Source organism: Hyposmocoma kahamanoa, unplaced genomic scaffold, assembly GCF_003589595.1.
Source record: "Hyposmocoma kahamanoa isolate Upper Pololo Valley unplaced genomic scaffold, ASM358959v1 93, whole genome shotgun sequence".
Classification (NCBI taxonomy): domain Eukaryota; kingdom Metazoa; phylum Arthropoda; class Insecta; order Lepidoptera; family Cosmopterigidae; genus Hyposmocoma; species Hyposmocoma kahamanoa.
The window spans coordinates 18,470,478-18,485,130 of record NW_020654810.1 but is presented as its reverse complement, the minus strand read 5'-3'; the positions used below and the strand labels follow the sequence as shown (position 1 = coordinate 18,485,130).

Below are 14,653 nucleotides of genomic sequence, written 5' to 3'. Positions count from 1 at the left end.
ATTATACTCTCGAATCTCGAACTAAAATACCCTTATCGGCCCGTTTTAAGGAATCCTGAGTCAATCCAAGCACGCCTATCCTCTTTGTGGCGGCCATATTTACAGAAACATAATTAAACTTCATGTTTAGGCTGATGGCTTTGCCAAAGCCTTAATAAAAAAAAAAAAAAACCAATGCCCAACAAATAAATAATAAAATACATATGTACTTGAGATAATATAATATTGTTGATCTTGAACGTAGTGCTTAAATTCTCTTTGGTAGTTAGTCTGTGCTCGAAACAAAAGTTGTGTGTGTACATTGCTTAAAGTTTCACGAACTTGCGGAACTTGTGTAATTGTTTGTTTTGTATTGTTTTACAAAATGTCTTTAGCCGACGAATTGCTCGCCGACTTGGAAGAAAATGACGATGGAGAATTGGAAGCTGCCATCGAAAGTAAAACTTCAAACGATTCATCTCATGAATTTGCTGTTCCGTACCCTGTAATACCTAAAGAAGAAGAAATTAAAAACGTCTCTATTAGAGAACTAGCTAAATTGAGGTATTCTGAACGCCTAGGACGGGTAAGGTTATATTTTATACTTTTTTCACCATTCATACATTTGGAGGTTATGTGCTCATATTGACGATTTAAACATAAAGAACTCTTTAAATAACGTAATCTTCTATATTATTATTAGTCTATAACACTTAAATATTTTCATCTTTATCGTGCGGAGTAAAATAATTAAAATGGAATTACTATAAAAATGGGGCAATCGAAATGTTAATATTCAGAACAGTAACTGCTACTGGGAACATTTATGTAACATTTAGGATGAGACACTGCCGTCCACTGACTAAAACGCGGTTAAGTGACAAATGGTCAAATATCCCTTTTAAAGGTTTATTCCACTAGTCTCTACCAGCTGTCCCCCCTGGCGGGGACAAGTGCACTTTTTTTTCCACTCTTCTCGACCACGCCATCACTGGTTGGGGTAAGTGGAATTTTATTTCCATAATATAATAAAATCAATAAAATCTCTTGATGTGTACAGTACAGTTTCGACAAAAATATGTAATTAAATATTCACAGTAATATCTTTTTGATAGATAATTGTAGTTGGTGGGTATAATAAGATCTCTGACTGAGTCACGATAAAATAGTGAAGAAACATGTAACAGTCAATATGAACCTAAAGACTTTTGGCGACTTTGCCATTTCAAATGTATAATTTTTATAATAATACTGACACTGGCTCAAGTTTCGTGGCCGTCATTAAGAAGAATAATAATAATAACTGAAGATGCCTACTTACCAAAAACCACAAAAGAAAAATTTTGCAAGACTTGACTGTATGGTTTGAAACCTTTGTCTTTTCCTAAGCAGAAAGAAATTGAAAAACAACACATGTGTAAATCATTTATTTTAAATGCAACCACACTAAGTAGTCTGTGAATGCAGCTGATGAACGGGGCCATTAATGTTGATCTATTTTTGTAAAAATTACATTAAATTATTGTTTAATAGTAGTTAATTTTTTTAAATATATCTAGCAATGAGGCGAACAACAACAATGACAGTCATCACCCTTAAACCACCATTTATCAATATACTGCACGAATCTAAACAATACTATTCAGGCGCCTTGAAATTTGACGCTCACACAAGCGCTGCGGTGACGCCACTGTGGCACTGCAGCTGCGTCACTACAAATTATCATAAAATATTTAGCAGTGCAGCAGCAGTGCCACATACATGCAACATTTGCAGACTAGATATTCTATAAAATTTCAATAGTAATTTCAGACGCTCCACTGCAGTGCTTCTGTCAGCGTCTAATTTGAAGGCCCTTAGCTGATAATAAATACCATGTTCTAAAATAAATTGTTATACTTTTCATTGATATAGTTTTATTCTTGACATACTTATTAATAGAAATGGTTGGGTAGGGATAAGTGGAAATGAAATTCCACATATCCCAACCAGTGATGCTGTAGTAGGGAAGAGTGGCAAATAAAGTGCACTTGTCCCCACCAGGAGGGCCAGCTGGTAGGGACTAGTGGAATAGGCCGTTTTAATTAGCAAAAAATAGAGCACCAAATTCTCTTTTAAAGATAGTTAAAATTAGTTAATGTGTTCGACATATCAGAACTTACCCTAATGAAGCATGGCTGAAATATCATTAAACAATTTCAATACTATAAAACTGGGTTGTGTTGCATATACTTTACTGCAGGAACAGTTTCCATTAAGCACAAGGTTTAAGTGGTAACTTCTTTTTCAGGTGATATCTGAGATAGAGCGCAACATAGGAGGTAGTCGTAATAAAATAGAAGTTACTGGGTTGATGGAAACAGACCCTGAGTACCAGCTCATTGTTGAAGCCAATAATATTGCTGTTGAAATTGATGGAGAAATCGGTAGGTTCCATTTTATAAGCGCTAATTATTTATAAATACATAATTTAGATGATTCATTGCATCATGCTACCTAAAGTAATTTGTATGAAGAACATGTGTTTTCTATTAAAACAAATAGTAAATAATGACATTTTTGAATGTGACAAATAAATTGTAGCATGTACAACGTTGAACAAGGAAAATTTCATTTTGCAGCTATTATTCACAGATTTGTGCGGGACAAGTACCAAAAACGGTTCCCAGAGCTGGACTCTCTCATCATCACACCATTGGAGTACATTCGTACAGTGAAGGAACTTGGCAATGACCTGGATAAGGCTAAGAATAATGAGATACTGCAAAGTTTCCTTACACAGGCTACTATTATGATTGTTTCGGTTACTGCTTCTACTACACAAGGGTTAGTATATTATTTTTCATTTGTCTTTATTATTTATTTGATTATGAAAAAGAAGAATTAAGCCCTATGAATAAAAATTAATACAAAATGCACTTGATACCATTAATTTGACTTTCTATGTAGGGATTGAAAGAGGTAAACATAATAGCTATGCATGCAAAATTAGACACTAATTGCATGTGGATACAGTTCAACAACAGCAGTTATTATTCTTAATTATATTTATTATATTATACAAACTCAGATATCTTTTGTAGGAAATTCCTAACAGACAATGAATTAGCAGAAATAAATGAAGCCTGCGACATGGCGGCGGAGCTAAACAACTACAAATCGAAAATCTATGAATATGTGGAAAGCAGGATGACTTTTATTGCACCTAATATTACTGCTATTGTAGGTAAGTGCTAAGGACATTTCTACAAGCAAGATAAAATATACAATATACAAATGCATGATTGTGAATGATTTTGATATTCAACTCGTTAGTGATTACTAATTGTGTCATCAAATGACAATTAGTAACCTACTAATTGTCGTATTCGAATGATCTGAATGATCATTCATTACAAATCCATACATTCCATAGAGCATTTTCTGCCTATAGTTTTTAACATATGGTTAATACTGTAAATGTGACGGGGACAGGGATATTTTGATATGGACACTGAATGATCTGGAGTTCTGAGTAGTCCCGACATAATCGAATATGGATTCGATTTAGGCAAATGATTTGACCATTCGAATGTTTAGTATTAGTAACATTCAAAGTCGCACATCGCTAATCACGATGGTTTCCTGCACACTGTTCTCCACTGAGTAAATTCAACTACTCTGACGTAAGTAATAATAATAATGTGCCAGACAACTACACCAATTTCCTGATCTCTCTGAGTACCAGAGCAATCGATTCACTTTGGGGCGCTTCCCAGAACATGCAGATCAGAACCAATTTAGAAAAGTTAATTTCTCGTATTTGTCATATCGGCAATCGAACCCGGGAACTCCGCATCTTGCACCTATTGTGGAATCCGTTAAGCCACCGAGGTTGTCGAGGTCGAGTTTGTTGAATGACGTTTTCTTTTACTTTGACACTAATAAAACGTCGTAGGTAGCACATTATGTTTCTGCTGACCCTCACTAACATACAAAAATAGTTCATCACGATTTTCATACATAACATTTCAGGTGCGTCAACTGCGGCAAAGATCCTTGGAGTAGCTGGTGGTCTATCGAAATTGTCCAAAATGCCAGCTTGCAATGTTTTACCGCTTGGCCAACAAAAGAAGACATTGTCTGGGTTCTCCCAAGCATCGGCGCTGCCACATACGGGGTTCATTTATTTCTCACAAATTGTACAGGACACAACACCTGTAAGTATATGTATTTATATTAACTTTTATTAAATAATAAAAAATATTAAAAATTATTTAAATCAAAATATGAATGTGGCAGTCTCATCATTGATACCCATTGTTATTGTATACGAGGTGTGTTCAGAAAATACCGGGAATTTTAAATTTCGCGTGTTTGGCGAGTCCGACTGTCAAGTTTTTTTTTTATTGTATTGGTACATGCCCTGGAGTATGATAAAATTTTCAGCTGTATTCATTGTTTACTTTGCCTGTGGCAGCCGCTAAGGTTAGACGTATTTTTATGAGCTCGGCGATTTTCATTTGTTAAAAGAAATGGATCAAAGAATTTGTTTCAAATTTTGCGTAAAAAATTAAATAAAGTGTGTGAAATGTTAACAAAGGCCTATGATGGTTCTGCTATGAGTAAAACAAGAGCTTACGTTTAAGTGGTATTTAAGCATTTCCAAGATTCCAAAACGCCCAGATTTGTGGAAAAACAATTAATTAATGGCTTGCACCACTATAATGCACCTGCTCACACTTCATTGCTTGTTCGTGAAATTTTGGCCAGGAACAATACTGTAACGATGTCCCAGCCTCAATATTCGCCAGGCAAGGTTCCGTGTGACTTTTTCCTATTTCCAAAAATAAAGAGAACCTTAAAGGACCGCCGTTTTACAAGCATAGATGACATTAAAAGCGCATCGCTGAAAGAGCTAAAGGCTATCCCAAAGACCGAGTTTGAGAAGTCTTTCGACGATTGGAAGTAGCGCTGGCACAAATGCATAATATCTAATGAGGACTATTTTGAAGGCGACAACATTAATATAGACGAATAAATAACTTTTTTTTTCAAAATAACTAAAATTCCCGTTATTTTCTGAACACACCTCGTAATTTAAATTATATATAATTATATATATTAATATATAATATTAAATTAGTAAATGTGTTTTTTTTCATAAACTGTAAAGCAGCCATTTAGTGTCTATCTTCTTTTTTATGTTACTTACCAATTTTTCTACTACATTAATTGTGCTTGCAAAATAATATACTTCAATTAGATTGAATTAGCCAGTGGAAGGTACATTAAAAGGTAAACCTGCTGAACGCTTAAAAAAATGTACTGCATTCTTCAAATGCTGATGCTGTAGCTGAAGTCAGTTGTGAAGTATCATCATATTATTTGTAATAAATTATCATACACTTCAAAAACAACTGTCAAGAAAGGAAGGTCCTTTAATTTGTCCTGTATGCATCAAACATGCATTCACGTTTTTGCACTTACTTATTCAATTACTAATGTAAATGATAATCAATCATACCAAATTATGATTTCACTGTTCAGGAGCTACGGTACAAAGCTGCAAAGTTGGTGTCAACAAAACTCACGCTAGCAGCCAGAGTGGATGCGTGTCACGACAGCACCGATGGGCATATCGGACGCCGATTGAGAGAGGAAATAGAGAAGAAGCTGGATAAATTACAGGTATTCTAACATACGATATGATGTGTATGTATTGTTAGAGTACTAGTGTACAGACTCGTTCTCTGTTTTGTTATGTTTTACAAACAGGCACATATGTTTTTTGTCACGCCTGACTAAACACTGCCTCCTTCTAGTTTTAACCCTTCGATAACCGTTGTGTCACAAAAATACTATAGCTGATTATGCGCCTATTTCTTAATATATTGATCTGTATTATATCACACAAACATCCTTTTTGTATTTAATATTTAACAAACATTAAAGTCTCATCTTTATTCCGTGTTGAAAATTACCAAACAAGAATTAGGTCTACATTATGTGGACCGACGATTTTATGTCTGCCTCGTGTCCCTGTCACGGGCGATGCGGCGAAATGTGGAGAGTTCATTGGGATAATAAATAGGCAACTGTTTCATCTTCTGCATTCTCGTTTGCCAGTGCTGCACTGACTTGAAATAGCGTTTACACGAACTTAATATTTTCCCACAGCTGGCATGCCAATGGCACTGACGTCTGACATTGTTAAATAATGTGCATTACTTTGCTTATTTCGTCCCTTATGAGCAATAAAATAGTAGATGCCCCTTTGTGTGCAATGATTTCGCGTCTTGGTCTTTCTACACAAACTATCTTCATAATAATGTTGATTAATAAAGAATTCTTGTTGATCTTAAAATAGTATTTATTTCGTAAACTTGATTACAAAATGAAATACGTGCGTGCTTATGACAATGCCTTGATTGCAAAAGTGCAAAAATTATAACTAAACATAAAAATGCTGACGTGGTGACATACTTCATGTGTGGTATTAACCGTACAATTTCAATCAATAGTCTTAATAAAATTAATAAACTATACCTGCAATACACCTTAAGTGTTCACAGAGACGTGAGACATTAATACGAGAAAGGTCTTTTGTAAACCTCGATCATTTAAATTTGAAACGCATTTCGCTCTCACATCCTTGATCTACTAAAAGTGTTATCTTGCAAAACGCGAGGATATTTGTATCCTGTTTTAAAATTATGATAAGAGTGTAAAATTATATTAACCTCTGTTAAAGTAATAATCATAAATTATTTATGTATTATTGACATTTTTTGTGAAATAACTCCATTAGTTTATATTATGATTTTTAATACCAAGATCGAATACATAGAAAAATGCCGAAAGAATCCAGTACAAAGATCTTTAACTAGAAAGTTTCAGTAGCTCAGTTGGTAAGAGTAATACTTACGGTGCAATATGGCCGTGAGTTCAAGTCCCATCGGGTCGAAAAAGTTTTTCTATGTGTTCGATCTTTATATTAATAATCATGATAATTATTGATTCTTTATTTTAATTAGCTGTATATAAGGTTTCCGATGCACTTCCACTGAAAGAAGAAACTAGTTGTGTGTTCCTCACAAATGCACGTAGTGGAAAATTGCATTTGCAAAAAAAACTATGTTATCCGCTATAGACACATTTAATAAAATAACTGTCCCACTTGATATTTTAAAATTATTGTAGTAAATCATAAACTTTTGCGGATGTAGGCACAACAATCTCATGAAAGTTTTTTCGTAATCGGATGAATAATAATGGCACAAACGTAGAATAAACAAACTAGTGGAAATAGTTGTATTGTGCTTTAGTACCAAAAGCACACACTTGTAAACTTAATCTTACATTACATATTAAGAAAATGTAGTTTTGATTGGATACAAATTTAAAAATTAAATTACACTAATAGTAGTCCGGTATTACCTATATGTATAGTATGTAGTAGTACAGGCAAACGTTACCTTGTATGTGACATGAAAACAATTTCTTTGTATGATTTATATTTATATATCGATGGTCGTATAATCGTTGAAATGTCGTATAGAACATTTCCCTTACAACAAAATGTCGCTTATGCCATTTCTAATTTCTACCGTCGAATGTGTATAATAAAATGTAAAAAAATATTTTGTTTCGTTTACATTCAATTTAGGTGAGATTTGGGCAAACGTGAGACTATCTCTATAAATATATAATATAATATACTAAGGTCACTTTTGACACTGCCCTTCGTCATACAAAACCCTGTGGCAACCATTAACTTAATATTACTAACCAGTGTGTTCGCTTCAGGAACCGCCACCTGTGAAATTTGTGAAACCCCTGCCAAAGCCGATTGAGCAAAGCCGCAAGAAGCGCGGCGGAAAGCGCGTGCGGAAAATGAAAGAGCGCTACGCTATGACTGAGTTCAGGAAGAACGCCAACCGACTCAACTTCGCGGACGTGAGTGTAACGTTTAAATTTTTTATAGTTTATAGTCATGTAAATGGAGGCATATTAATTTTGAACTGGATGTGGCACTAATGGACATTTATTTATTTTGTTCGTGTTGTCAGTTGGCGACTTGCGTTTTAAAGTTGTAATTTGTCAGCATTTATAGTGTACACTTTAGAAAAGCGTCTTCAAATTTACATAACTGCCAGGATATTATTTGCTAATATTATTAGCTATTGCATTAGCTCGTGTAAAACGCCCCTTCTGGCCCGGTAAAATATATTGCTATCTATAAAAAGTAGTCTACGGTCATCGAGTATATAACCAGAAATAGAGACGAAATAAGGGCTATTTATTCATGGTAACACATTAGCGATACAGTTCTTATAAATATCTCGTTCGCACTGAAATATAGACAGGCCAACTACAGACCTGTGTGTACGTCTCCGTACATTCCAAAAAATATTCTGTATTTATTGTAATAAAGATAATATCTCTAACAATGCCGTGCTGTTCTATTCGGTGCTGTAGGAAAAACAGCAAAACATCTAATTACAATTAAAACGAAATCACATTTCAACCGTAATTAAATATTAAATGTGTAATTTTGCAATTTTCATCCATTATAGCAAAGCTCAAGTTAACTAAACTGGTGGTTTTGAAGTGAAATAGTTGACGACACCCATTGTCGACACCTGTCAATTCTTTCGAACTCGGGCTAGCCAATCGGAGCGCAGTTGTCACAGTAATGATATGGCAGAATAGTTTTCAAACAAATTAAATGACATTTCGTGGTTATATACTCGATGGAATACGGTCAATATATATAGCATTGCGGGTGATGTACAGCAAATGTTTGGAAACTTCTGTTGTACAGTCACAAGGGTTCCCAATAAATAAACGTAAGTAAGTAATAAGTTATAAGAAAAAAAATCCCAAAAAGTTTTTATTTAAAGTCACGTATTTATAAGTCTAATTATGTATTTCGATAGACATATCAATATGAGAAAGTTTACATTTTGGTCATTAATTATTATTAAAATAAACTTAATAAATAAACAGTTACCATGATTATCATTAATACAAAGATCGAACAAACACAAAGTAATGTTCCATCGATCCGACTGGATTAGAACCAGCGTCTGTTGCCCTATCGTGGCTACCGCTCTTACTAACTGAGCTACAGATAGAGTCAGCAGATCTCACGAATTTGTCTGGGTTAAACGATTTTTTTGCTGTAGGCTTGTCCGACCTTTTTATCACATTATAACTTTAAAAAAAATCTCAAAAGTTCGTGGAATTACATCTATTTGCCAATTTTTACTGAAATCGATCTTCGGAAAGTGAGCGAAACCGGATTCATCCCCTAGTTTGCTACCCTTAGAGGTGGAATATTTTCTTCAAATTTGAATGGACTAATACAGAGGTACCTACCCTCTTTCCAACAAAAAAAAGAATCATCAAAATCTACTCAATCTATTGTAATTTAAACATTTCTATATAAGTTAGGTACCAAAATGATGTCCACCGTTTACTTAAGACAGCGAGAAAAATAGTGACGAGCTCGAAGGTTCAAGGGTTTGCACTGTGGGCGCAGGACGAGGAGGTTCCGGGTTCGATTCCCGATAACACCAATTTAGGAAATGAACTTTCCTGTATTGGTTCTGGTTTGGGTATGAATACCGTATAGTGCCTCGTACTCTTTCGAGGCCAGGTAATTGATATGGCTGTCTTTCACACCCATGGAAGAAAAAAAAACAATGAAAGTGTCATTTATGCCTCGATAACCTATCAGAATCGCTGTCGCCAAAACGCACACAAACAAATGATAAACACTATGAAATCTTGATAATAACTGGTCGTAATTATTATTGAAAAAGATGTATAGGTGTACCAGAATCTGATGGCACTTAGACAATTTTAAATTTATAGTGGGCAACATCAATATAATAGGAAAAAATGTGCTAGATACTTCATATATATTTTAATTGACCAGAATTGATCTAACCTCGTACATGTTTTAAGATCTGTTTGAATTTGTGTGTGAGAAAGGTAAGTAATTTCTGACACATATTAAAATTAAACAAAAATATATCAATTACATTGTGGGTGATAGATAGATTTATTTACGTTTGCATTTTGAAGTAACTCGCATTTACGCCATTTTTTTTACCACTCTGTAGTCTACACACTGTAGTCTTGCCGATCAGTACCAGCAAAAATTACATTGGTACTACATACATTGATTTGGCATCGTTAAAATTTCAAAGATCAAGTTTATTTACTCCTACTAAATCGCGAAATGTGACTTAAATGCACCTAATTCATCGCTGATTTTGCGATATAAACATTATTGCAATGTTTTTTGCTTGAGATTAGAGGGGATTCTCAGTAATTTTGCTACAAAATCGTTATTTTTCGGTGAAAAAAGTTTAGCAGACAGCTATTTGACACAAATAATATTTTGAATTGAGACGTGTGATAAGTTAACATTGCCTGGTGACAGTCGTTCGATTTTTCTAATATTTAATGCCATGAGATTCTGGTACATTTCTAACAATTTGTGGACTGTTAGTATAATTTAAACATTACCCAGTCGCTTTATCGTTGAAAATTCAATAGCTTTATTGCAAGCTACGATATTTTGCTTTTATATCATTGACCAATAAATGGATGTCGGATTCGCGCTAAAAAATGTGCGCACCTGTAGGGCGTTAAAATCGCATACAGAGCGTCAATCGCGCAACAGTCTTCGTTTGTTCGACTAACAGCGCGGTTGTCAATCATGCAGTACTATATAATAATAACTTGTAAAAATTACTGCAGTAAAGTGTAAAAACAGGATTTTGTATCATATTGTCACTAAACAAATATATTGTGTTATCATAGTTCTCATTTAAAAGTGTTATTTTGTACAACTTTATAGTATTTAATTTAATTTATATATAAATGAATCGTGGGTATAAATTACAAAAGCACACAAAATAATCAAATAGCTAACTGTCCTTTTTCTACACATTGCATGCGCAAACAATGGAAAGAGACCCATTATGTTAATTTCAAGAAGCTTATATAAACTTCTTGGTCATTTTCAATTGTTCGAACCAAAAGCGATTGAAATATTTAGAACAAAGAAACTATAGAGTCTCTTTGATTTTAATCTTATTTTTAAAATGATTTTTTTATTAAACGTTAGTAATAACTAACAAAATATTATTGTACTCGTTTTACGTCTTGGGATTGCCTATCAGAAGTCAGAAACTACATTTGCCCGAAATAACGTTAGTTCGAATTTTCATAATGTCAAATGTATTTTTTTAGAAAGATTACAAAACAAAAGCTAATTTTGCCTTAGTGAAAAGCATCGAAATTACTCGAAAGCGTAATGGTTTTATTATAAATCGGTTTTCGAAATTACTTAATTATTAATTTAGTTGGAATATCGGTACATTTCTTATAGTACACGCTTATTTTCACATTTGTAGTAATATTGGTATGTATGTATCTGCCCAACTCTTTATTATTTCTTTAAGTGAATTTGCTCAAAATCGACATAATAATATATATATATATAAATAAATTAATATTTAGGATAAAGGATACTCCATTACTCTTGTGTTCACGCAATTTTCAGTCGAAGCTAAACAAGGTGCGTTTTGTTAAGTTTCCAGTAGAAGCTGAATATGGTGTTTTCGGGCCCTTCAATTGTTGTAAGCAAAATTAGGCAGTGACTGCAATGACGTTACAATTTAAATTAAATGTTTTAGTTTTTTATATTTCGTTACATGTCACTACGTTTGTATAGGTTAACTTCGGACATTTTTTTTCGTGCTTTTTGTATTAGACCCGACGTCCATTTGTTGGTAGGTCAATGTTTTATATTGAAATTTATGGTCGACGTGCTGCCATCTTGCGCCCAGTAGCTGGACTACGACGAACGACTAACATCTGAACGAATAGAAAGTAGTATCTTCTCTACTACAGATGTCTTCTGTAGTGAAATAGGTCGTTATTTTACGGCATTACTACGTTCACACCATATCCTCATTGATAGTTTGTTCAGATTAGAAGAGTGCGCTTGAAAAATCAGAAATAAGAATAAATTGAAAAATATGTTATTCCTGTTTGTTATCAGTAACGTACCTTACGTAGCAGCTTTTTTTGTTTGTGTGTGTTTATAGCAGCGATTTTATGCATTTGTTCAAAAAGTATGCATTCTCAACTACACATAACCATAACGTAAAATCAACAACAGTAAATGATACATATCATTTAACAATTATAATCAAGAGAATGCTACCTTGTTAGCTAAATTCCAGAGCAGCTAGGCGAAAGCTAATTGGGGACGAATTCTCACCGCTTGGTGGTCTATTCTGTATCTGTAGATTAATGATTACCGGTATTGTTCTGCCGTGGTTGTGTTCGTGGAAATCCTTGCTGTAGTAGTGACGTCACGCTCAACGAGCCGCGGAGTTGAGTTGAATTTCAAATCGCTCGTTGAAGTCGTCGATGTTTTTTCACGCGTCTTAAATAGACCGGAACTAGACCTGTTGAAGCGCGCGTAAGTCGTGCCGGTCCCATTGGAAGCGCATGCGCTGTCTGTATGAGCGTTTTCAACATACAGGTCGAATGAACAACTAACCATTGCGCGTCTTATAGACTAGTATAAGTTTAGAGCTTTCTTTATGAGAACATACGTATTAAGCTTATGATTTACAAAACAAAATTATTCTAAATGGCATAATTAATGTAACATTTCTGAAATGTGGGAATATATCATCCCTGGAAAGGGAAAAGTACTAAAGCGCCATTTTGGTCTTTTGGAAGTTAGTAATTTCGCCTTTTCAGTGACGATATTTAGAAATTAAATTAATAATAATAATGTGGCCTAGTCTCAAAGTAGGGAATTCCCTGTACTATGAGTACCAGAGCAACGCAATACACTCTGGGGCATTTCCCAGGACACCCGGACCGGAACTAATTTAAAAGAAAAACCGGGACGTCGTCGTACAGCGCTCATAGTAAAAACCGTTTGGCCACCGAGGTCGTCATGTATTGTTTTTTACTTCCAAACTATGAGAAAAGTCATTAAAAACTTGCTTAACGCCTTGGACAGTTCTTATTGTTAGCGACATATAGTTGAATTAGAATAGAATAGAAACCATCTATTATAACACCACTACACAGGAATACACAGAAAGAAAGAATATAAAAAGACAGAGAAAAAGTAAAACAGTAAGTAAAATTACAAAAAAAAAAACAAATGAAGCAAAACATATCAAATTTTAAATGGTCAATTCACAGTTTTTCATAATTGATAAATGTCATGTGTGCAGCTGTGGCGTTTGTTAGAGGATCCACTTAGCTATCACAGCCGAGTGAAGATTTATTTAGCGTACAAAGAGTATTTTCAGTGGACCCTAATTCAAATATTACGTTTCAATGACGTGCTTTCGTCAAGCTCTGTAGCACAACACATTTACAATTTATTCGCAAACCGTAGCAGCAGTATACCCCAAGCCATATCACTCTTGACGCACGTCTAATTATAGTGCGCTCCCGCAAAATTATTAGATATAAAACAGTGTTAATGCAATTCGTTTAATTTTCATATCAGATAGTTAGACATCACGTAGAAAGTTTACTGGCTTTTTGTTACATGTGGATGAAAGTGTAGAGATATTTGGATAAAAATAATATATCTGTAAAAATGTTCTAGATAATATCTCCACAAATGTAAAAGTACATGCATTTGTACGTTAACACTGTACGGTTAGCTTACGATGTGTTCGAAATCGATTTCTTTGCCTTGAATGTGTTTCGTGGTGTCGATAATTTGTGTTATAGACGTATATTCTACGTATATTCTTTAATATAGACGTATACGTATATATAAAAGACTAAGGGCGCGTTCAAATTAACCGCTGTTAGACGCGCTGCAGCGCAGAATTGAGGAAGTTATAGAGAAAGTAAAACAACACCCTGCAATATGGGATAGCAGTTCCGCCAGTTATTCCAATCGACTGGATAAAAAAAGGCACGGGAAAATTTATGTCTAAAATTTATTGACAATTTTGAAGCTAACATTACAACTGATATAAACATAGCCGGTGAGTCATTTTTAATACCTATATGTGAAGTGTGTGCCCCAAGAACTAGGTAAAAGTAATGTTTCTCCGTCAGAATCCATCGCGCAACTGAGTCGAATGATAAAACATCACTAAAAATTTGGTCGCACTTCAGCACGGTCGCGCTGCCGCCGTGCGGCTGCATCGCTTCTAACAGCGGCTAATTTGAACGCGCTATAAGGGCTACTTTTCCGATGTTTTCCTTCAAATGCCTAAATCATATATCTTTCTTATTATTGACACAAATACGAAGAAACAAAAAGAATAATTATTTCTATTTGATTGGTCCCGAAACAGTGTCTGTTGCCTCACTGAGGCTACCGCTCTTACAGTCTGAGCTACATACAGACTAAGTCAGCAGATCTTTGTATTCGGTTTAAACGAGTTTTTTTTGTCGTAGCGCCACCTCTGATATACTTATGAAAGTTTCTTCGCTCAGTCTTCACAGTCGCTAAACACGGACAAGAGATGTCGCTCTATTAAATATTTGCAACAATGATTATTATACTTGTAAACAATAGATGAGCAATCTGCGCCTTCGAACGGTACCCACGGCACTGTTGCCTGCAGGCAACAGTGACGTCAGTCACCATCTTGAATTCGAGTGAGTGCAACGT

The 14,653-nt window shown here is 34.6% G+C and overlaps 1 protein-coding gene across 1 annotated transcript in view; it reads left to right on the top strand.

Moving 5' to 3' along the window:
• Positions 1-287: 287 nt before the first annotated feature.
• LOC113237429 (U4/U6 small nuclear ribonucleoprotein Prp31) overlaps positions 288-14,653 on the top strand; it is a 32,320-nt gene continuing 17,954 nt past the window's right edge. The window contains exons 1-7 of the mRNA XM_026473885.1: positions 288-565; positions 2,270-2,405; positions 2,601-2,805; positions 3,063-3,205; positions 3,994-4,178; positions 5,509-5,649; positions 7,768-7,917. Of these exons, the coding sequence (XP_026329670.1) occupies positions 365-565; positions 2,270-2,405; positions 2,601-2,805; positions 3,063-3,205; positions 3,994-4,178; positions 5,509-5,649; positions 7,768-7,917 (1,161 nt within the window). The 5' untranslated portion in view covers positions 288-364. The remainder of the gene's footprint in view (positions 566-2,269; positions 2,406-2,600; positions 2,806-3,062; positions 3,206-3,993; positions 4,179-5,508; positions 5,650-7,767; positions 7,918-14,653) is intronic.